This window comes from Molothrus ater, chromosome 5, assembly GCF_012460135.2.
Source record: "Molothrus ater isolate BHLD 08-10-18 breed brown headed cowbird chromosome 5, BPBGC_Mater_1.1, whole genome shotgun sequence".
Lineage (NCBI taxonomy): Eukaryota > Metazoa > Chordata > Aves > Passeriformes > Icteridae > Molothrus > Molothrus ater.
Window position 1 is genome coordinate 42,623,803 of NC_050482.2, and position 25,271 is coordinate 42,649,073.

At 38.2% G+C, this 25,271-nt stretch overlaps 2 protein-coding genes across 2 annotated transcripts in view; both read right to left on the minus strand.

Moving 5' to 3' along the window:
* Positions 1-23,788, minus strand: part of POC1B (POC1 centriolar protein B) — a 47,378-nt gene extending 23,590 nt beyond the window's left edge. The window contains 10 exon segments of the mRNA XM_036401322.2: positions 5,736-5,888; positions 8,836-8,904; positions 9,655-9,788; positions 10,150-10,265; positions 11,139-11,246; positions 12,457-12,636; positions 13,401-13,572; positions 23,352-23,436; positions 23,676-23,704; positions 23,707-23,788. Coding sequence (XP_036257215.1) covers positions 5,736-5,888; positions 8,836-8,904; positions 9,655-9,788; positions 10,150-10,265; positions 11,139-11,246; positions 12,457-12,636; positions 13,401-13,572; positions 23,352-23,436; positions 23,676-23,704; positions 23,707-23,788 — 1,128 coding nt within the window.
* GALNT4 (polypeptide N-acetylgalactosaminyltransferase 4) lies at positions 18,266-23,108 on the minus strand. The gene has a single exon (XM_036401321.1). It carries the CDS (start codon positions 22,861-22,863, stop codon positions 21,112-21,114), a length of 1,752 nt encoding a protein of 583 aa, XP_036257214.1. The 5' UTR covers positions 22,864-23,108; the 3' UTR covers positions 18,266-21,111.
* Positions 23,789-25,271: the final 1,483 nt, after the last annotated feature.

Consider the following 25,271-nt stretch of genomic DNA (forward strand, 5'->3'; position numbering starts at 1 on the left):
TCCTTTAGAATCTTCTCTGCAGAAACATGATTAATCAAAACCTCCTCTGCATACAGTATTGCTTATCACTTTTTCAGTGTTAAGGTGAGCAGGAGAGGAAGTGCAAATTTTACTGTTTTGCCTCTGTACATATCATATCTATTGAGATTACACAGCCAACTGTCCACAGAGTTTCCATTTGTTCAATGCCCAGGATAATCAGGGTCAGTTGCTTCTGACATTGTCAGCCCTACAATAGATATAATTAATGCATTATCAAGTGCCAATCATACTAGGGACAGGTAAGACAAAAGTCATTTTCTGACATGCATAATTTGGGCACTGAAGAGAGGACAATGCATCTGCAGGATTCTGCAGAAGGGGGACAGTAGATGCCTACTACCTATCAGTACTCTAATGTGGAGGAACTACTGCAGTATTATCACTAATAGCTCTTGAAACATCTTCTTTGAGATAGTATCTCTTTGTTGCATACATGGAGATATTGCAGAATGAGTTAAATTCTTGATACTGGTTGGTAAATAAATATATGGTATTATTAAGTTTTAAAAAATGCTCTTTTTGTAGAAGTGTCACATCCTGAAGCTAGAATCAAAGTTCCTCTGATTATGCTTCTGCTTATTGCTTTACCAGTGATAAGGGGAGGATGAAGACCACTGTAAACACTGACTGGAGGTGGAGGAACTGTCATAAGCCATACTAAAATAATCAATATAAAATTATTAAGCAACTAGTTCGAAATAGCCTCTAAAAGGTGTTTAAAAATGGCACAAAAATATAAAGGCTGTATCAAAGTCCTTCATACAAATACTAGTGTTTAATATTGCACTAAAAATGAATGAGGTAATGGAATGAAGCTAAAAGTAATAGTTTCAAATTACTTGACATTTCCTGAAAAGGTGAAGTGGTTAGCTGTAAAATAATCTTACCTAGGGAAATCTTCAAGGTAAGTCTTTGAAAAGACTTAACTTTAAGAAACAAGACAGAAAAACCAGAGCACTAAAATGCAAGGTAGGGAGTACTGTCACATGTTACAGGTTTTCAAAAACACTCTTTTCAAAGGCTTGCTTTAATTACCTGATAATAATAAACTGATATATACATATTTTCAATATAATCTTTTAACATGATGCAGTTATCACATTTTTATCCATAATAAAATAAAATATATTTGAAAGGAAGGTTTCTACAGAATCTCTCATGAATTAGAAAAATTCAAAGAGGAAGTTTTAAATTACTCACAAAGTATTTCTTAGGAAAGTGATTTGTGAAATAGTCTCTCCAAACACATTAAGAGAAAATTAGCTTTCAATTTGACTAAACACTGTTCTTCGTTCTAGACTGGGGCCCTCAAGCAAGCCATATAATCTTTTTTCTACTGCCATCTAGTGTATATTTGAATTTCCTTCATCTGAGAAAATATTTACAACTGAAAATACACTGAAAATTTTAGGATTAAATTAAATCAATAAAAGCTCTTTGTGCACAAGAGATAAACGCTATGCACCTTAATGTGTTCAAACCTCAAAGCTGTTTTGAAAGAAATTAATTTATTTTAAAGAAGTCTTTAGCACATGAAAGGTCAATTACATACAAACAAGGCAAATTCAGAAATACAATTCTCACCAAGTGGAATGTAGTTTTTAGTATACTTCACTAAAATTGCATAACTGATTAAGCTATTATTTTCAAATAACTCCACAAGGTCCTTATGTTAAACAGAGAGAACAACAGGATTTATCTCAGCTAAATTTAGACATACTGCTAGACACCTGAATTTGAGCTGGTAATCACCTAAGATTATCTCTGTGACCAACAGAAAAAAATAGGTGCCTTTAAAGAACAAATAATTTATTTACATTTCCAAGTTGTCTGAAAAACTGAAATTATCATAAGCATTAAAACTCTACTTACTTGAATATTCAAGAATCACATTGATTAGTGCAGTTGGGGGACAATTATAAAGTTTTACAACTCAAGAACATGAAATTCAACACTGCTTTAAAATTCAGGCTACTGCTGGGCTGAGAAGACACAACTAATGATTTTCTTGTAAAAGTTAATTATGCCTCAAAAATAGGTAGGTAGAGAGAAAATAAAATAGGGAAGGTATCTGAAATTTTACTGGTTCAATGTTTAGCTTTGAAGAGTGAATAAGAAGAAGTAATCAGAAAAGGCAAAATACACTCAAGCTTCATCTTTCTGTTACTATCCTGAAGGCAAAACACCAGATGATACCTGCAATTCCTAATGCCCTTGTGCCAGCTGCTTTTTTCAAAACAGCATTTCCAACAGGTGATGTGTGAAAACATTGCAAGTGTGCCTCTGATCCCAGCTGAATAAATTCTAAGCCAGCTCCATTTTTGTGTATACTATTCCCCCAGAATATAGTTCTGGAATTACAGGGACTTTGTAACACTAAGACAAGCAGGGATAGAGAAGCAATAGCTAACCAAAAGCAGTAAAAAAAAAAAAAAGAAAAAGAAAAAAGAAAAAAGGAAAGGTGTGAAACATTAGAATTTTTAAAAATAGGGGGCAAATTACTTTCCTCTTGAGTTCTGCCTGCACATCTGTTTAACTTTTTGTGTTCCAACACCTTTAATTTTATCCTATGGCAATCCCTCTTCAGTCCTGTTGTAGAGGTGACTAAACCAGCTGAGCATAACTCAAGGCAATGTATTACACCACATCTCAAGCATTTAGATGACATTGTAGTGGCTTGTAGCAAACCTTAAGCAGTCATTGATAGTTTGAAAAATCTCATCTCCAAACTGCCTCCTCTGCCTGCCTGTAACTCTTGCTTATGTTACCAGATCTCTTACTTGTTACTTCTGTTTAGTTAAGATGAATTATCTTACTCTGTTCACATAGAAATAGGATGAGAAAGGAAGAAAATAAGCAAGAAAGGAAGAAAGAAAGCAGTTCTGCATATGATCTGAGGTGTAGATGAGATAATAGGAAAAAATTGTCATTACGACTGCTATGCTCTAGTGGAATAGATCACACAGAGAGACAGGGGAATCTCCAAACCTCTTCAAGACCCCCTAACCAGACACAGCTGAACTGATGTACCACTGGTAGGAAGAACAGATCTTCTCCAGAAGCTCCCTCTGACATGCCTGTGATTCCTTTCCCTTATATATTAGAAACATGATGAACCATTGAAAGATGAGGGTAGGATTGCAGTGGAACAGCCTAATGCTAGAATTCTCTGTATTGCCTCTGGCTTAGAAAGAGGTTGGCGTGTAAAAAAATATTTTAACTGAAGAAGGACAAAAATACTTTTTTGTCCTTTTTTTTTTGTACTTTTTTTCTTTTTCTTTTTTTTCCAGATTACAGTGCAGTGGGCCTAGACATTTCGCTTTTTCTCAGTTAGAAGAGGAAATAGTTAAGAAGATGGAGCACTGGAAAATTTCAAGCACAGTGCTACCTAAGAATTAGTGCATGCTAATGAAAGCATGTTACTGCTGGTAGTAACCTGATATCAGTTTTGTCTGTATAAATCATGGTTTTGTCCAGTTGGCGAAGTCTATTCTTCCTGATCACAACAAAAATCCCACAATTTTTGTTGAGACAGATAGGAGGAACCATAAAAACAAGAAAAGACAAATGGAGTGAGAAAATGTGGTAATTTCACCTTAACACCATCTCAATTATTATACCATTACATTAATTCAAAAATTAGCTGAAAAGCGATTCTAATCACTATCACTCTATTATTTAATTTACAATATGAAAATATATTCTATTATAATAATGAGTTTTGTTGAAACTGCCCGACACTGTCTCAAAGAATATAACATACTTGATATTTACCTGAGAGAAAGATATTCTAGTGACAACATAATGTTAATAGAAAACTAAATACAGCGACTCTCATTAAAATCCTGAAATCAGGCCAGAAAATATAACACAGAGTCCAAAACTTTGCTATGACAAAGCCACAGAGCTCTTTCACTACTATGGAGCAGCCCAGGAGCCTATCAGCTGTTACAAATGCTGCAGCCATTAATAAATGCAAACATAAAGCTAAGTTAACTCTGTCAAAGCTAACTAATAATTAATTTCTTGACATTCAGCTACTGAATTTCCTTGATGAGCCTTTTCAGTACTGATAATGAGGCTTCCTAGCCTTAGTTTAACTTCAGCCTGAACTCATTAATGCTTTTCCAGAGCTTCTTAATTACCCAGGACCCAGAACAAGAAAAAAAAAATTGAAAAATTCATTTATAGTATATTCACATCTTTACCAGGCATGTAAACATCAGAGAGGTCTGGAAATGTTGACCTGAAAAGAAGACAATGGACCCCTGCAGCTATAAGCCATTGTGTTTGTTTAGTACATGTTATAACTGAGTGCAATTTGAATGGTCTCAAAGCAAAATGTTGCTCCAGCAAGACTGGCTTGAATCTGCTGGCTAATGCTGTGATTGAGTTTGTTCTGGCACTGACTAGCTATACTGAAAGCTGGTACCAGTAAACTGAATGAACTTCATTCATTTACCTTACAACAAATATGAAAGTCCAGCACGGAAGTTTGTTTATGAAGTTTGTTCATTAATGAAGCTTTTGGTCAGAACAGGATGCAGTCATCCTGTTCTGACCAAAATGCTAAGCATTAGAAAGCTACACATCCAACTTGGCAATAGAACCAGGCACAGAAGAAATCTTATTTTGTCAGAATTCTCTTCCTCCAGCAAATGTTCTCAATCTTTACACCACTCATTTGCATGTATTCATACTGCAAACACACCCACCCACCCAAAAAAAAGCTCAATATCCCCAAAAGTCAATGTTTTAAAACTCTGAGCAGGAAACAAATGCCATGGCAGCAGTATCTACATTTTCTATGTAGGCAACCAGGCAATGGTGAATTTCTACAGTACTCTGATAGCATATCCAGAAAGTTCTGATTGCTGTTCTAGATTTATCTCAGGTAAGTTTTTCAACACTAGAGGAACCTGGAGACTATCAAAAAAGAGAAAATATAGGTAATCACCATGCAGAAGCCAGCCAGCTCTATGAGGGACTGTGACAAATAAAGCATAAACAATGGCCTCATTGAAGGCATAGCACTGTTTACCTATTGGGCATAACTTTCAGACTATTTGACAAGCACAAGATTTTTCCTAATACTGACACAGAACATTTGGCATTGCACTTTTATTCTCTGATTTCCAACACTTTCAGTGGATGCCAGTAGATAGTTTGACAGTAACTACTGTTCAAGAATGAAATATCAGGAAATCGGACTTCATAGTGCTGTAAAACACACTGCTAGCCTAGAAAGTCTTTTAGGTAGATATCAAGATATCTTCTCACAACACCTAAAAGTCTTGGAAAGAGGGACAGCTTGTGACAAGCAAGTACTTGACTTTCAGTAATATCAGCACATTGTCCTCCTTAAAATGATGTATTTTGATAAGTATTGTAAAGCTCAAGATACCTACTGCAACACTTACAGAGTTATTTCAGAAACCAGATTATCAGGTATGTTTTGCTTGAATGAGATGTAGAGTATAGACACAGAAGCAGCATGAAAGTAATTTCAGCTTAAACCTGGCAGCATTAGCTTGCCTAATAGCCCTAATGAGGATTCATAAATTATGGTTGCTTCAAAAGTATTACACATAACAATAAAAAGCTCCCTGATACACATAAAACATATATAACTATAAATGTCAGTGTTAACAGAAGCTTCTTGTTTCCTATATTAGACAATTTATTGCACTCACCTCAATTGATGTAATTTTTTCATCATGGAAATGACATGACCTTGGGTAAACATCAAGAAGATGAGGAGGATCATCAATATGTGTTCTTCTAAAATTGTGTTCAAGAACTTCTTCATAATCCAAAGTGTCAAAGTTGGTTTTCCATAACAACACCTATAAGAAATCTTCATATCAGTAACTACTTGAAGGCTATTCAGTGCTCAAAACCTAACTATTCAGTAAAGTCTGCTATTACTAGTAGATAACTGCATCATAACAATACTGCAGTGATGTCTTAGTCTGATCTCTATTGCAACACAGACACTTCCCCAGAGTATCTTTACTTCAAATCTAAAAGATGTGGTTCAATCTATTCAAAAAGTAACCTCTAAAACACATCTATAATCACAAACTGTCCCACTGAACTGTCCCAAGTTACTTTTCTGCCAGATTAAGGGATCATATACTGTTGAATTTCTGCCCCCTATAAAGGCTTGCAGGTCTAACAAGAAAGTTTGAAGGAATAAGAGAAATGAGAGAACTCCACAGAACTCTAAAACACCTGGCTTCCAGTGTTTTAGCAACAGGAATCTCTTTTCTGAACTTTGTCTCATTATGTTCTAGTTAGAAACCATATATGAAGTCACACATATATGACCAAATGCAGAAGGTCATGGGACACAGAAGTAGTACAAAGGTATTCTATCCAGTCTTATGAATATTCCACATAGGCTACTACTTTTCAAACAAATAGGTATAACTTTGCTCTTTCACATAAAAGGTCTTATGTTTTCCATGGCAACAGGTTAATGAAATAAATTGCAATGTGCACATACAGCCAAAAATGTGAGGAACATGACAGAACACTACACTTTGAGATCTTCTTTGTTTGAGTAAAGAAGCAAATAGAAAGAAACAAAAGTATCCAGTGTTTGTTTCAAATATTTAACCTGCATCTGAACAACCCTGTCAGCTGATTCTGCACCAACCAGAAACTTGATACAAGAAGCAGAGATACTGGTTTTCCTTCTTTGATGGAAAGGTATGGAAGGATTTGTTGATTGAAAACATCTTGAAATAATATATGTACGAAGGAAGCAGTCTTCCATAAACTTAAGAGTGTATCAGCTGCCTCCAGTGCATGCTGTGAACAGACCATATACTTTGGGTACTGCATGAGGGGTGCATGAAGATGATGCTTCTATGGCTAACCTCTGCTCATAAGCATGACATTGCCAGCAGAACTTTCCCAACAAATGCACCCTACAATTACAGTAAACCAATAATCACAGTGAATTGAGAACTCCTCCTGGCACACCTGGAAGAAGGCTGTGGACAGGTCAGCAAAATGGGATGTTTAAGAAGTATGTGTGTATACACCAAAAGAAAATAGACACAGAATAAAGTTCTTATGTTTACTATAGATAAAGATATACACCTTGGTAGTTACCCAACAGTGGTTAGCACATTTTAAAACTTAGAAAAGTGAAAGCTGCAGCAAAGTAAGTACTCCTCTCCCACCGAAATTTTCATAAAACAAAGGGAAAAACTTCAACAAACACAGGAAGGCCCGTTTTTAAGGTATTGAAAGTTATTAGATCTGCTATGACTACTTTTTAATTCAACATTTAATTCAACATTTCATCAGTGGTTCCTGATGAAACTGGATCTTCCCTCTCATCTATTCACCGTGAACCCACTATATCAAACTGCTGAGGACTAGAAGACATGGATTTTTACCTACTTTTTCCATGCTCTCATGCCCCAGCTTTACAACAGAAAATCAGGGCAGGAAAAAGGCAATGATATGACTGGACTGAACACACATGCCATTCAGGGGGCCCCAAGTTCAAAGAACTTTGAAGTAAGACAAGCATTACCAGGGTGTGGGAGGCTGTGTTAGGCTTAATACTCTAAGTCTTTGCCTTCATCAGAGCTTCTCAGATTAATCTTCTGTCATGTGAACACAGGCACTTTTGCTCCTCTCAAGTATAATGTACCAACAGTCATAAAACTCAGAATACTCATGGAAGGTAAGCTCAACAATTCAGAATTACATAGGACTAAGCTGCATTTTGGGACTTAAAATCTTATTTAGAACTTCAGTATGGAAAATCAAAGATCATACTAGTGAGTCAAGAAATAAATATCTTTCCCCCATTCTCAGTTGGTTTGTGGGTTTTTTTTCCCTGCTTGTAAAATTAATATTGGATGTTTGATAACATTTTCACTTTTCCAATAACTTCAAGTCTTGGCAGTACATTTTACTTAATATTTTCTGATAGAAAGCAATTTTTTTTATCTCCCAAGACCATCTCTGCTACTAGCTGAAATTTATTTCAAACCCCACAAAACAGAATATAGCCATGAATTATGGTAAACTCAAAAAATCTTAATTTCAACAGCATAGCTTTTTATATCTACATTGAGCTTTTAGCTTTTTGCAACAGGAAAACATGAAAAAGACAACTAAGAAACATTTCAGACTGAAAATTTAAATATTGTGCTACAAAATTTCTTTCTTTTTGGAAACTTTATAGACCTGATAGAGATGATTCCAAGGTTGATAGTATGTGTTCTTAATTATGAAATTTATTACAGAACATAGAGATTAATTATAAGACTTACTGCTTAACTTTTTTTTTTAAATGCTCAAATGACTCTTCTTCCCTTTATAAAATCCAGTACTTTACTGTTTCACCAAAGTAAATTAGTAAAGGTAACACAAGAGGTTTTTTTCCCCAATTCTAGCCAAAGTTTTCCCAGTAATACAACTTAATACCTACAATTACAGAGTCAGGACTTTAAAAGCAGTGAAAACCTAACAAAGCAGGTGCCACTTAATAGTAATTGCAACATAACTACTTCACTGACACCGAATTGCAACCCTTTAAATATTCTTAGTCAAAAACCACTAAATATTTTTAGCCATATTATTAAAATATGTAAAATAGACATGGTTAGTCTTCTCCTCATCATAACATCCAACGTAAAGTCTATATAACACACAAGTAGCCAGAATGCATGTGAGTAATTAGCAAGTTATTGTGACATACTATATTTAACTCCCATCCACTGTAACAAACTAAGACATTTCATTTAAGGAGACAATACCACAAACCTGAGCATCCACTCCACCTGAGGCAAAATTTTCACCACCTTTTGAAAAAGCCACACAAAGTACAGGTCCCTGGAAAAAAAATAGCATACAGTAAAATTAGGCTATTACTGTAATCATCATATTTTAGTCCAGAGAAAAACACCAATGCCATTACCTAATGTAATAGATTTTTCAATTTTAATAAAATAAGGAACAATTTTTACTGTATTGAAACTTCTGCAAAACTTGATTGAAAAGTTAATATTGCACATTTTCATAAGATGCTACATTACAACTACAACAATCTATACTAGGAAAATAGTGGCATTATCCTTAGATTTTATTCTTCATCTTTGCAATGAAAAATTATAAAATACATATTACATTACTCAAGGCAATATGTTTGAATGATTTATTATCAAAAATAGGGTTTGTTTGGCATTAACAGGAAAAGGAGGAAATGCCTGCCATTCTTCACAAAAGTTATCTTCTGTAAGCTTCCCCCTCCTTAGAAAACAGTTTTTCAATAAACAATAGGACTGAAGTGCCAAATAACATGATTTTGAAAATCAAGTGAATTATTAATGAATTTAGAACATGAGCTTTTACTTAACATCAAATGTGTCATATTGACAGATAAAAAGCATGGTAACAGGTAAAAACTGATGCATTTCCTTAACCACTTGTGACAAGGTGCATTAACACAACACCTTGCTGTCCACTAAATTTCATCTGCAACTTGCAAGATAAAAGACACAATGGCATAAATGTTACTTTCCCTCTGTAAAGTTACTGAACAGCCTATTAAGATCTCCATTTAAAGAGGGTTATTGTGTATACCTTGTGTCCATGAAGAGTGTAAATAAGTCTTTCTCCTAAGAGGTCCAGAATCTTAAGGGTACCGTCAGAAGAAGCAGTGATGAGGTAGTTACCAGAAGGATGGAATGATATACAATTAACCCCTGCTCTGTGAACTGATTTACAGAAGACAATATTCAAAAGCTGTAGATATCTACTAAGAAGATATGTACACTTTATTTCTTTGCTCTTTTCTACTTCCCAAAGAACTACTTCATTTAAGGAAAAAACAACAGAAGTGCTGAGGCACAGAAGACTTGTCAGAGCATTTGCTTAGTTCAGGTCTAAAAATTAAGGGAAGCAAAGAAATAAAAAGTATTCAGACTAGATTCTTGGTGTTGCTAGACTACAAAAAATACTTACAACATGTCAATATGACTTGTTTGCCAACTTTCCCCAATAATACTCTTAATAAACCACATTTAATTGCAAAGAGTCCCATTGTAAAGAAAATAAAACAAACTACATTGTTTTTACCTTTGAAATGCTGCAGTAGCTTGTTTGTTCGAATATCCCATAGTTTCACTGTGTTATTGGAACCTGCAGAAGCTATACATGTTCCACTTGGGTTGAAATCAACAAAAGTTGGAAATCTAAATATAATTAATGAAAACAGATTTATAATGTGTTCCCACAGAAATATTTAGGTGCGTGTATATATATAAAGCCCACGATATTAACACTAAGCTGCTACAAACTTGTGTGGTATCTAGATGTATGGAAACTCAAATAAGGCATTTCAAGGAACTGAAATAAGCATAAGAAAACAAGATGTACATGATAAATCATAATCTCACTTTTGTTGAAAACACAGTATAATTGATCCAAATCAAACCTTCACAATTTGTGCTAGAATACAAAGTTCCTGGAAGATAGTGCTGCAAAGAGTTTATAACAAATAAAATAATTTTGTCTAAGAACTGACAACACTTTGGACTTCAAAAAGGATGAAGGCAGCCATGAAATCAGCAAAGCATATATACAAGATAAATATTCCACTGAGTTGTTAACTAAAACTCTGGATCCAAGATGTTTAAGAAAACTGCATATAAGTAAAAGCAAGTATTTTTAGACTTAAATTAGGCAGATCACTGAAAGTGTTACTGAAAGTAACAAAATACTGTTTTCATCAACAGGTGGAAAAGTCTGCAAGCTTTCTTCTTGTTGAAGCATCCAATATCAAATAGCATTTCCAAAATTGAGGGAAAACCTGGAAACATTCCAAAATCCAAGAATAATCTTACTTCTGTTTGGATTATCTCTTGATTGCTGGAAAACAGCTGTATAAGTGCAGCCAGTTAACCTCTTTAGAAAAACATTATATGAATTATTTTAGTTGACATGGGTTGTAGAAGTCTGGTCTGTTTTCAGATTTAACATATATAGATGTTAATACCACAGAACATTAAATTAATGCCAGTAAAATTACACTATTACATTTCTCCTTTTTTTCTAGTAAAACTTACCCTTCATAATCTGAGAAGGTATTAATGCAAATTTTATTTCTTGTGTCCCAGATTTTAATAGATTTGTCCTCACCACAAGATGCTATTATTCTTCCATCAGGCGAAAATCTGGAATACACAAGTGTACACATTACTTAAGAACTGATTCTGCCTATATTAGCATTAGAGACATAAGTAACAAAACACGAGAACCAAGGAAGCCTGCTTGAAATAAGGATGCATAGCATTTAAAGGACATTTTAATTTCCAGTATTTCACATGGACTAATAAAACTGAAAAGAAAAGCTTCTTCCCTATTCCACTCTGGCCCACTTCATAAAAAACTACAATTAAAAACAGAGCCATAAGCAAGAGGAAGAGAGGGGGTTGAGGGGAAGGTATCAGCAACCTAAGGATGTCACTACAGATGACAAAGAGATTAGTAAAGAAAACTATAGGTAAAAAGACACAGAGGACACAGTAGAATCTTGTGTTCAATGTTAACCTATATTTTTGTTCTCTGAGTTCTTTCTAAACTTACAAATAGTGGGCAAAGCATTCACAATTATTCCTAGACTAGCAGACCAGGTTTTTAAAGAGGAAAACTGACTTGTCCATAACTTCCTCAAGCATTATTATTTCACTTATTGAGCAACTGCACAATGACACTGAAAAACTGTTCAAGAACTTTCACATGTGATTTCCTAGAACTTTCCTTTTTCTTATATCAGGCCTCTCTTAGATGCAGATTTTCCATTAATATGGAGGAAAGGAAAAATTTTTTAAAAAGAAAGCAAACAATATTTTCTTGCCTTTGAGAAGCTGTCCTGTCTTTTAAAGAGTATGAATCCTAACTTGCAGTCCAAGGCCATTTCTTTTACCTTTTCAAATTATGTAATCTTAACTCATCTGGATTCATGACCATTCTTTAATGCCACTATGATTCCAAGAATAGTTGAGAAAACCCCTACAATGCATAGATAAATCTAGACATGAGTGCCAGGAAATAAGTTAATGCAACAAAAAACCAAACAAAACTGGAGGAAGACAGCACACTGACTAAAAATAAATACAGAAGACCCCATTTGTCCTTTAATGTAGTAGAATGAAGACAGCAACTGATTTAGTATGTACACATATTAACACAGAGCAAACTTTCATACTTCAGCTAGGTCTACACAAAACTTGTGCACATAAGATTCATTTATTAAAATTTAATTACTGGTGAGAGATCATTGCTTGTCATTCACAGATGTTTCTTCTCTTATTTCTACCCTGGGATATAAAATCCCCTTTGTTAGGAATTCTATTTTACCAAGAGAATAAAAACAACACTTACTTGGCACAGCAAACCCAACCAGTGTGTTGGAATAGGGTAAACAAAAGGCGCTGATAGCAAACACTCCATATTTTTATTAATTTATCATTGGATGCTGAAACTACAGAGTAGCCATCGTGGGAGAAGCTCACACTCCGAACAGATGCTGTATGACCTTTCAGTATTGATGATTCTCCATGACTAAGGGGGGGAGCAAAGAAAAGGAAACAAAACCCCAAATACCAAGTCACAAATCACAGTTATATTAAAGAGCTTAAATCCCCATAAAACTCAGTGTTGGCATTTTTATAATCTTACTCAAATGAAAAAGCAGAGGCCAAATCTTAATGGCACCATTATATTTTACTTATTTAAATATTATTAGAATAACATTCCTTAAGTTGCGTTTAACATGACCAATTTTACAGAACAGTGAAATTAAATAGCATCATTGGCCTTTAGTCTCATTAGCATTAGTATTGGAAAGAGAATTTTTTTATATAGTAATTTATAAAACGCTTGAAAGTTCAAGTAACATCAGTCTAAGATCATACTGAATTACTCATAATTACTACTACTCAAGAACAGTCTGATAAAGCAAGTCAATTATTTTTTTTCTCAAAAAAACTATTGTTCTCTTCATCACTTGTCTCCCCAAAATGAAGTGCAGCCATGCAATCCTTATTAAAATATCATCTTTAAGCCAGAGAAATATTACAAAGCATAGTTCTACACACATGAAATTGTGACCTCTCAGTTGTTATATTTTTCTTTTGAAACTACAGAATATTCAGAAAAGAACAAAGTAATACAGTAAAGAACTGTGTTGCTTGTGGTCCCCAGTCTCTGTTTCTGTCAAAGCCCAGGCATGTGGGAAGGAAAACTAAACTTTTTTGAGTAAAGCCTCGCATATTCACACTGCACAATAATGAAACACATATCCAGCATTGCTCAGTCATACTCACATGCAAGGAATCCATAGCCTGACAGTGTGATCCTGAGAAGCTGAAGCCAGCACCCGCCCATCTGGTGAGAACTCTACACTTGTCACTGCTTCCGCATGCCCTGAAAATCTGTAGGCGCTGCACTGTGTCCTCAGCTTCCACAATATGAGTAGCCTGTCCACAGAGCAGGTAACTGCAAGAAGTGAAAGACATTAGGAGCCTGCTCACTGTTTTTATGAAAGTCAGAGCTAACGACTATGGATTTGGATTTACCAGAGAACTTAATGGATATTACAGGAGGGAGAGGGAGGAGTTATTAGGCTTGAAGGGATACTTAGCCTAAGCAGAAGCCTGGTAGCAAGTAATGGCAACACCAGGCTTTCAGAAGGATGTCACAAGACTGGGAGAAGTAAAGGATAATTCTTAACAGGTAGCTCTCTCACATACTAAGCCAACTGGCTTACAAGTACTTTGATGACACAGAGCAAAATGTTCAAAGCCAAACATCATGCACATGAGTATGAATCCAGATTTGGTTTTACCAAATCGTAAGAAAAACAGGCAAATTATTCAGTAATCTCATTTTGATCTCTGAGATAGAATTTGTTTCAAGTATCAAGTGTTCACCTCCAAAAAAAATATGCCAACTTAAACTGAAGACATGACTTCTAACACTTGAGTGATGATATTGATGTATGATAATTCTATAATCCTATTTAAGTATCAATTTTATAATACTAACATTTGTCTAGTTCAAAAGAGAACATAAAGTTGTCAGTCTGAAAATAGAGCATGCTTGAGGGTGGGCTTTTTTGCAGTCACTTTATAGGTGAACTATACTATCTGCAGTCAAAAAGGCAAATCTAACTTTCACCAGAGGAAACTATAAGAAACAAAGATAATGAGCAGTTGAATTAAACTGGTACATGTGATTTTCTTACATCCCCATCATCTTCATCTCTGCTAAATGTCAGTATATAGACATAAATAAAAACAAGGTATTCACACTCCCATCCCTCAGTTGTCAAATTCCCTAGTAGAGAAAAGGAGAGGAAGAACAGGGGCCTCCTGGAAGCTGGAAGAGTATATGAAGATGGCTTTTCTCATCCCAGTTTCTTTCAAGCACCAACATAGCACAAAGAAATTGAGTTTCCTTATTAACACATGTCAAGGCAAGCCTCAAACAAAATATTAGCATATTAGACTAGTAAATATTAACTAATAAATTCCCTTTATAAATTTGCTACAAAGATGCTATTTTTATTCCTAAATGACTAGCTGCTGCTAAAAGATGCGTGACCAGACTACCCCTATGCCCATATCAACAGGCCTGTTGTAGGATTGACGGGGGTAGCACGCTCAGGATGGACGGAGACGAGAGATCTCTGCAGCCAGGTCGTGGAACTTGAGGTTTATTGCAAAGGGCCTGGGTGCAGGGCCCTGCTGGGAGCTGCCAGCTGCAGCTCGGAGCAGGCCCGAGAGAAGAGAGGGGTAGAGAGGATGAGAGTAATAAAAGGGGGTAAGAGAGTAAAAGGGGAGAGCTAAGAGACAAGAGGTAAGAGCATAGAAAGAAAGTAAGTGAAGTTCCCGTTACAATACAATGAATCATCTTCTGTGTTGAATATTCTGATTCTCACTAACCAATCTAGTACAATATATAAATCCTATAGCATTTCCATACAGCCTATAAGAATCGCTACATTACCATACTGTGCTACATTTTTGTCATGGTTTGACACTGGCACAATGCTAGTGCTTCTATGAAGATACTTTTTTTCTGGTTTTTGCTGTGAGATGTGACTAGGAATAAGTAAACTAGGCTCTTACTTAGGGAAGAAAGAAAACAAAACTTTATTAACTATATTACAACTATGGATAAAAAGGAACACACACAGGGAAAATTAAAACTTTATAAATACATTTCTTCTCTTTACTAAATTTCTAACACAATACATCTATTTTTTAAATTACTTTTAGTCTAGAACTGCTTTTTAAACAATCAATTTTTAGTTCATCAAGAGGAGAGGAGTCTTTCTTGTACTATGGGCTTCTCTTGGAAACACAGCTGAAGCTTCGTGTGTTTCTGTGTCACTCGTGGCACTGCTTGGAGTACATCTGCTGTCGTGACTTCTTTTCATGTTTAGTGCTTTTACTACTGAACACGGACTAGAACTGTTTTTAGGGTTGTCTTTTTTTAAGGATGCTCTGTCTCAATCTAAAAAAGGCACCGTCTCTTTTTTGGGACACTTGTCTTCACAATCTCTTGGGACACTTGTCTTTCTTATATTTTTTCACCTCCTGGGGCTGAGGGGCACTAACACTGAACTTTCTTGGTTCTGTGGCCATTGCCTCCCCCTAGAATGCAGTTTCTGTATCCCAAGGAACATGGTTCTGTCTATGGCTGTACAAAAAGAGTTTAGCAAAAGCTACTCTATCATCTTTTCTTACTAGGATTCTTCTTTACTCTTCTACTATTTCTCACTTGTTTAGACTTCTCTCACACTTGCACATTCTTTCTTCATCTTCTACTTTATTTACTAGGAAAGGTCTATATTCTGTAAAGTTCTCATTCTTTGAAAAGGGGTTAAAAGCTTTTACAAGCGGCTGGCTGCACTTTCTTCTCTTTCTCAGCTGTGCTGCCGGCACAGGCTTGTTTATCTAGTTTTAAGGTTACAGTTTTAGGCAGCAGCTCTCTTTCTCTCTTTTTCTGTGTTTCTCAGGGGGGGGCTGCCTGATGGCTTCGGGTGTTTTTCTTTCTTTCTTCTACCTTTCTACTCTTGGGGTCAGGCCTGTCTCTCCCGGCCATGTGGCTTTTCCCCTCCCCTTGCCTAGCTAGCAGCTGGGCCGGGGGAGAGACTTGAACTCTTTTTTGCCGGAAACTTTAAGAGGACCCTCCCAGGGGAGAGCTCTGCTTTTAACCCTGTGTTCTCAGAGGCATGTCCAATGTCCCAATGGCCAGCTTAAATGCCAATATTAAAGCCTGAATATCCAAAACACAGCATCCCAAAAAACACATTTCCCGTCAAACCACCACAATTTTAAACCCTAAAAACTACTCTTTGGACCCCTTCTGCCAAGCTGGCAGGGTTTGCTCGGACCCTTGGACCTGCCTGCAAGCAGAGGGTCTTGTTTCATCAAAAGGGGATTACCTTCAGCCAGCCACATCATTGCTTTCCCATTGTTCAGTAACTAAGGGATCTCAAAGCTTGCTTTCATTTCAATCTCACTTATAGTTTCCATATTCTCAAAATCTTTTGCCAGACAATCATATTTATAAGGCTTTCCTGTTTCATCTTCCCCAACAACCTATATTTGACAAAGAAATACAGGTTATTTTCCCCCCACTTCAACTTTTCAAAACCCTGTTTTACAGCAGGGTTTTTCTAATTGTACTTGAAAGAATTTCTTTTTCCCTTTGATTCTGAAAAGTGATCTAGAGTGGAGTAAAACTAAAAGGAAAAAATGAAACATAAGCTAAAATAGAATTTGAAGGCATAGGGCTGGAAATGTGAAACAGACAAGACTGATGGCTTCTAAAACAAATCATTGATTATCTACCAAATACCTGTAGCATCTTATGAACTGCATGAAGGCTGTGCAGTATCAGCTTTCAGTTCTAAAAACTGAGGGAAATATTCTTAGAAAGATGACAGCACCATTCATTCAGAGCATGGTTTCTTGTAGCTTGCTGTCTCATAGATGGGCTATCCCAAGGTAAATGAGGCACAAGCAGTGATCTGAAGTTCTCCTTCCTGTGAGGCATCCGTGACCATCGTCCTTATTTTTCCTCTGGACTCCCTGCCACATATGCAATACTTAAATATTGGATCAGAAACAACAAAAAGAGCACAGAAAGTCCAGAAGAAATTTTTCAGGATGTGCCATAGCACAAATAGGCCTGTTACTCCTCAGAGAATACATAACATAACCAGAACCATGTTTAGAGGTGAAAGACAATTTGCCCTTGCTATGATAAACTGAAAAATATAACTAAAATTTAGAAAACTGAAAATTCACAATGAGCTGACTTCAACATACAACTTACTCCAGTTTATAACCTGATTGCCTTTTCTTCTTTAAACATCAATGCTTCTGTACACACCCACATACAGCAGACACATCACTGGATAATTTGCTTTTCTGCTGATGAGTCATTACAGAACTGAACACCAAAAAATAGAGACTTGGCCTTATGCAAAGGCCAAGTTGAGAGATCTACAGCAAAGTGGTGTGTAAGCAGATACCTAAGCTTCACATATGCCATAAAACAGATTTTATGGTATTTGCAATGAAACAAAGTTCAATTTATGAACTGTGACTATTGATAGCATACATTTTTATATATACGCACACAAATATATGAACACAAGTTGCTGTAATACAGAATTACCATTTCACTCTCATTTCCCACAATAGCAAAGTGGTGACTAAGAAAGTTGAGCAAACATCAAAAGAGACAAACTCAGGCCTTAACAGCTCGATGTACATCTCCCAAAATACTGAAACATCTCCAATATAATTAATCACTCAGTGCAAGAATTACAGGGCAGATGGAATACAGTGCAAATGATGGGTGTGTGAATATTCTAACCCTACCACTGCCAACAAACCCTCACACTTTACAGGAACCCTGCAGCTCTCAATGATACAGTACAACCTCACAATGCAAACACATTTTGCAATGAATTGCAAGATTTCCTACTTGGAGAAAAAATATTATTAATTTAATCTCTGTCAAAAAAGCCAATCTGGAATTCTAAGCACATTGGATAAAATATGAAGAACTTTTAATAACTCCCATAAATTCACGTTATTGGCAGTTTTTGTTGCATTCTGTATGCATGTACAAAAGAGGAAAAGAACTGAGAGGAATCAGCACACTAGCCAACATTTAATTTTCTGGATTTTATTTTTTCGAAAGAAATCCCAAAGCCCTCCACATTTATTCAGTGTAAAGTTTACATTCAATTTTTTTTAAGTCACTTAGAATCAGTAGTTTAAAATATGTACAAGCATTCACCAAATTTTCAAAGTCTAACAGAATAGAAAACTATTCAGATTTTCCAGAAATCTGTACATACTGAAAAATAATTGGATAGGAGTATGGAAATGGTAAGGTGTTGTTTGTTTTTTCCTTCTTTCTTTCTCTCACTCTAGTCCCTCCTCTTTTTATTCACATTTTTTATTCCCATTGGGAAGGTTTTAATTTTTTTTTCTTTTTTTTTAGCAACAGCTAATTTAATTCGGTAATTTTTTTTGTTCTCCCCAGTTTGTTTCTAAATAACTGCAAAAATAGAAAGGGAAGTCATGGGGAGGAGGAAGGGTTCAGATACATAGGGAGAATAACTTTTCAAACTCAGAGGCAGATTCACTTACAATTATTGCTTAAATAGATAAGGAACACTTTGAATGTCAGGTTTAACTTGAAGGTACCTCTTTATACAAAAAGTAGTTTTTGCCAAGTGTTAAAAAAATAACTGTATAAAATTTGCATAGTCTGTATTCATATCATTTAATTACTTTCACCTGAAGAAACATGCATTGCACACACTATTTATGACCTGCCACATAAGAGAACCTAGGCGTTTTCCCTGTCATTTCTATTGAATGTAACAGCCTACAGAAAAACAGCCTACAGTTTTCACAAAAGCACATACTTTATATAATTTATTGCCCCAGTACATAACGACTGGCTGCCTTTTAAAATTTGATAAATGGTTCATAACTTGCAGGTACACAAAAGAATTCTTGCTGCAAAGTAGAATGCAATTTTTCAGGAATGCTTCCTTTATGTAGTAAAAACTTCCCTTTCTTTTTTTTTAACAAACAAAAAAAACACCAACAACAAAAATTCAACTTAGGGGAAAAAGGAAGATAAAAAAGGGAAAAAAATCAAATTGCAAGTAACTGCCTAAAAATAAATTAAAGTCTTAAAAGAATCCACGCCACACAGTGGCAAGCATTTTTAGCATGACTCAATGCTGCATTCCAAGCTCCAAATTTTCTTCAGTTCATCTTCTATGTTAACCTGCTTCCACCCAAACCTCTCCAAGCTTTCAAGTCACTACAATTTAAGAATATGTTATAACTTACTTTATTTTTGGCAAAACTTCAACTATATCAAGTCTCACTTGTCCCTTTTCAACCCTTCCACCTACTAACACCTGTAGCAAATGTACATCCACTACATTCCTCAAGTATCCAGATAACTAATGCTCACTAGCTTAAGTTTCTACCTACCAGCCCCATGTAAAGACTTACTACACTATGGCTACTGAAGAACATTTATCACTTCAGTGAGAGTAATAAAAACAGCTGGAATGCCCAACACACTAAGAAAAGTGTTCAACTTAAATCTTACAAAACTAAAATACAGATACTAACGCAAGATTTTTTTTCAAGTACACAATATATCTATCACATCTACCATCTATAATCACTATCAAAACAGATTAGGGACACTAAGAGACACTATTCAAGAATCAGTATTCTTCAAAAACTCAGCATAACAGAAAAGATAAAACATTCTAAACAAGTAATTATTTGTATCACCAACAAATCTTAGTGTTCTCCTTTGTCTTCTCAACTCCCTTCATGTCAGAAGCTTCAGCTTCCCAGTCTTACACAGGGTCTCCAGTGGTATTATTTTGACTAGAAACAGGCAACTTATGCTGTATTATTTCAAAACTCTTCCTAGGGCTGACCCATGCCAGCTGTTGCCAAAACACAAAAAGCAAAACGAAACAGCCCAAATGTTCCTCTGTTACCTTTCTCTACCCTGCTGACAGACCAAATGAAAAAAAAACCAACAACAACAAAAAACCCAAATATGGTCTAGATCACATAACTTTTGTGTCCCTAAGATGTGGAGTTGAACATGGAAAAGCTTACACAGAAGCAATGTATACATTAAATATATAGCTGAGAAACAGCAGTAGCTAAGGCAATTTTGTGATTCCTTTCCTTCTCCACTGCCTTTAAACAAAATTCTTACTTGCAGCCATTCCTATTTCTTCCATTTCTGGTATCACCAGCATGTCCTTGGTTCCACTGCTACCAAGCTCTCCTCTAAATGCATGAGAGCTCCTGACTAAGCCCCATGGGGTAAGATTTTTACAATAGGTACAAGACTGCAAAGCAGTGCCAAAGCCCTTCTAGTAAATAAACTTCCTATTCTTCTGTATAATATAGTACCTTTAACAGCATGTACATTCCCAGAAAAATGCAGACCATTACAAGGCTTGGATTCAACTTTCCACATTAATGTCCATTCAATCACATGCTACTGTAGCATTACTTATGGTGTTAGATACATATTTTATAATGTATCTGTAACACAGTCAGCTAATACCACTGCAAGAACCTTAACTTTTACTTCTGTAAGTAAAAATTTTTTGTTTACATGGAACATTATCTTGCAGGATTATTGCATAATTTTAAGATTTAAAAAATGCTGCTTCAATCCCCTCAGAAGCCTTTGTTTTATAATCAAGACTGAGGAAAGTAATAATGGACCAAAATTTTACAAAAATAAAAGGCATTAGATGTTCTAATCCACCGAACCCCACTATTTACTTTTGCTTTCCATACAGTTCATCATAGTAGACAGTTTCTACACCACTACAGACAGATGTGAAAACATTTCAAGGTATTCAATCAAACACTGCTCTCTGCTCACATGTGTAAAAAACTTGAAGATCACAGTCCATCAAATTCAAACTACCAGTAGTGATTATTTCTCAAATTTCCAAATCTGATTTTTATCTCCAGCACTACAAGTTCTCATTTGCACATCAGCGTGCCCCTCAGTCGTGCGATAAGCAGTAAGGCACTTCCCCGAATGAGGATGATAAATAGTCCCATCTTCTTTGAAGTGCCAGATAATAATTTCTGGGACAGGAGATCCATCTTTTGGGCAGCTCCTCATACCTATGAAGTCTTCACGCTCAGGGACTTCAGCACATAGCTCAGTTACAGAGTTAAATCTAATCTCCTGATTTGATGTATATTCAAAAAATTGGTTGCCTCCCTGACCATGACAGCCAAAGAGAGACAGGTGAGACCCTGTAGGATTATGCTCCTGTAAGACATAGTCAAGGCACTCTGAAGGTATTCCTGTGCTGCGGATAGCGCCATGCCAGCCAGGACGATCTTCTGGTACATGCAACTCAGCAAATATATTTCTTAAATACCAGTGAAAACTCTTGCATTTCAAACGCTCCCTAAGAATCTTTCTTTCAGAAATGTCTCCATAGTTTTCTTTCCTTGCTGAAGGATTTCTGTTGTAAAAGTGATCTTTGAACTCATCCATCCACACCTCAGCAGCACGTGCCGTGTTCTGAAGGAAATTTGGTCTAGCATAGGGTGCACGCTTTGGAAACACGTGGCCCACGTGGGAGCACGGATGAATTTCCAACATGCCTCCACACTGCCAAACCCTAAATGATAATTCTAAGTTCTCCCCTCCCCAAACATCCATTCCTGTATCATAGGTTCCCAGGTACTCAAAATACTTCTTGCTGACAGCAAACAAGCCACCAGCCATAGTCGGGGATCTGATAGGGTCGGTTTCCGACTTGCGCCTGAGACGTTCGTGTTTAGGCACCGAGTGCCACTGGAATGTCAGCCGCCAGTCAAAGCCCCCAATCATGGGCTCTGCCGTTTGCATGTAGTATTCAAATGTTTTCCAGTCAATGGTGTCAATGACAGGACAAACAATAACAGTCTCATTCTCAGCAATCCTCTCGAGCAGTGGTTCCAGCCAGCCGGAAACACATTCACAGTGACAATCTAGGAATGTGAGAACATCACCTGTAGCAAAGGTAGCGCCAATCAAGCGTGCACGAACCAATCCTTCTCGTTTGTTGGTTCTTATCAGGCGAACTCTTTTCAGACTGCTTATGTATTTTTCGAGTTCAGCCTTCAAATACATTTTATCACTCAGGTCATCCACCAGTATAATTTCTTTCAGAAGCACTGAAGGTGATGTTTCAAGAACACTATGTATCGTCCGCAGCAGTGTTGACCAGGCTTCATTGTAGAAAGCAATTATAACAGATGTTGTGGGCAGTCTTCTGTAGTTGTAAGATTTAGTTTTACAACCACTCAGTCGATTATCTTCAATGTGCCGGTGGAGAGAAATTTTATCACTTAAATAAATATTTATTGCATACTTCTCAATCAGCTCTTCTTCCTGTTTCTGCTCCTCAGGACTCAGCTGGGGGCGAAAGGGTTTACCCCATTCTCCTGGAGCATAAGGATCGGGTGGCGGTTTGTCATAAACTGGACGAGCCAAATCGACAGCTTTTTCTGCTCCGTCAGAAAAGCGCCTCTCCCATTTCCCTTTAGTGATGCTCTTGCCGGCGAGGGAGGCACCGAAGGAAGAAACGGACAGCTCGACCACAAAGTAAGCGATCATCAAGAAGCCGAGGAACACGCAGCTTTTGCGGATCCACGTCCATCTTCTCGCCAGACGAATCCTCATCTTAAATATTTAAAAGCAGCTCCTTGGCAGAGAGGGGTCCGTGAACTCCTGCCGGCTCTCCCCACGCCCCCAGGGAGGATGGGGCTGCAGGCACTCCCAGCCTCGGGCTCGGGACGCCGGCAGAGTTTGCAGCCAGCCCTCCGTGGTGGGCCCGGTAGATTCCAGGGGGAGCGCGGGGGAGAGGGGCGGCAGCGGAGGCACGGAGCAGCCCCTGCCCCTCCGGCCTCGGCGCTCCCCTCACTTACTTCCTCCTCCTCCTCCTCTCTCTCCGCGGGACAAACCCCTCCTCCAGCCTTGTGGTTTGCTCAAAAAGTTGTCGCTTAAGGAAGGGGAAGAGACTCCGTAGCCCGCCCGAAGGCGCGGGAGCCCGCCCCGCCTCCGCGCCCGGACCTGCGCCCGGAACCGCCCGGCGGCTCCGGGAGGGAAAGAGGGAGGAGGGAGCGGGCTGCCCCGCCCGGAAAGCAAACGGCGCCCGGCCCCGCACTCACCCAGCTCCGCCGCGTTCGCGTCGAAGGCGACGCCCGTCACCGCCGCCGTGTGGCCGCGGAAAGGCCGGATCAGGACGGGGTCCTCCTGGGGAGAGGGTGCGCAGCGTCAGCCTGCGGGCGGGGGCGGCCGCGCTCGCCCTCCCCCGCCCCTCAGGGGCCGCTAACGCCCCGCGCGCGGCAGGAGCCGCAGTCCCGGCGTCCGGAGCGTTTCCACCAGCGGGGGCGGCAGCCGCGGCCGGGCAGCTCTCGGCGCCGGGTGATACCCGCCGGCCGCGGCTCGCCTGCCCGCCGTCCTGGCTGCCGGGGCTGGGGCCGAGCCCTTACCAGCGGGGAGGCCATGGGCGGAGCGGGGGGAGCGGCCCGTGAGAGCCCCGCGCTCCGGGCGCGGCCTGCCGAGCCCCGGATTCATGCGCCGCGCCAAGAGCGCGGAGCCCCATCCGCCCATGCGCGGGCGCGCTGCGCGGGGCGGGGCCGCACCGCGGGCGCGGGGCGCCCTTAAAGCCGCAGCGCCCCCGCTTGCCCCGGCTCCGCGGGGAGGGAATGGGCAAAGTTAAACCTTCCGAGTCGGTCCGTGGTCGGGACACGGCGGCGTAGGGGTTGCGGGGGCTCTCGGAGCTCTCAGTGTGGGGCACGGTTCAGCGGAGCCACAGACATAGGTGGAACGCTCGGCTGGCGGAAGGTCTGGCCCATGTTACCTCGACTTTGTGACTTACAAATTCATGCAGGACAGTTGTGTTTAAAACCTCGGACTGATTTTGTATTAAGCTGCCTTAGGTAGTTTGGCCTCTTGTCTTCTTTTTCTTCCGTTGTTTGTTATTTTGGTTGGACTTTCTAGATTTCCAAATTGGCACTCGCATCTGTATCATACAGAGTGGTGTTTTAACAGACCTTTAATGCTCTAACAAACTACACCGACCTTAAACAAAAATTAAGAAAACCGCAATGCTGCAACGTTGGTGATAGTAGTGCTGTGAATGTTTATTACCCAGGCGAGGAAACCAACCTCGCCGGAAAAGTACCGCTCCCATAGCTCCGCTAGTAAAACCATGGTTGACAGCAATTAGCAAAAGAATGGCTGCGATGTCAAAGCTGTCATTCGATACGCCCGTGGCCAGTGTTCCTGAAGGAGTAACTCATACTGCAATTACCCTTCCTTTCTGTTTTAAATCCACTCTGTTACTGGTTGTTCTGACATTAAACTTTACATTTACAGAATCAGGTCAGTAATTAGGCCAACGTATAAGAATTGTTACTTATAGGACAGTTCTAAATTAATTGTGTTTAACCATGAAATGCACATTTAAAATAATAACTTTGGAAGTGGTGAAAAAAGTAGGATTATCACAAGTATATAAGGAAGTTTCCATGAAAATCTACTAGCAGTCCTTACATTGAGGTCATGTAGGCTGATTATTTGCCACTTTGACTTCACAATATGAACACTTTTCATAAATATAAGTGGTGGGACAAGACACATTGACTTTAACTTGGACCTAGCAAAAGCTACAGCTCTTTTGCCATTATTTGGTTTTGGTTTGGCTTATTGGTGGAGTTTTGTTTTGTTTTGGATTTTTTTTCCTTCTACACAGCTCACCCTCCCATCCTTTTGTTTTAGTCCCTATTTTTTAGATCACAAAGTAAATGTAGCATTTAAAAAAGTTAGTCATGATAAGACTTAAATGCTCTGCACTCTACCCCACTGCAGGAATAGTAAGTTAACTAGTTAAACTTAAATTGATCTCTTCACCATTATTAAAGTCTTCCAGCCTTTCTCAACTTTTTTTCCAGCTATATTCTTTCTGCCAGGTTTTTTTCAGCTGTGAGTGATGTATCTCATCAGGGAGACAGCATTTAGATTCTATCCCTCTGGGCTACTACTAAACTTTGTGTTATCTTAATTTATTCTGTGTCTTCTCATCT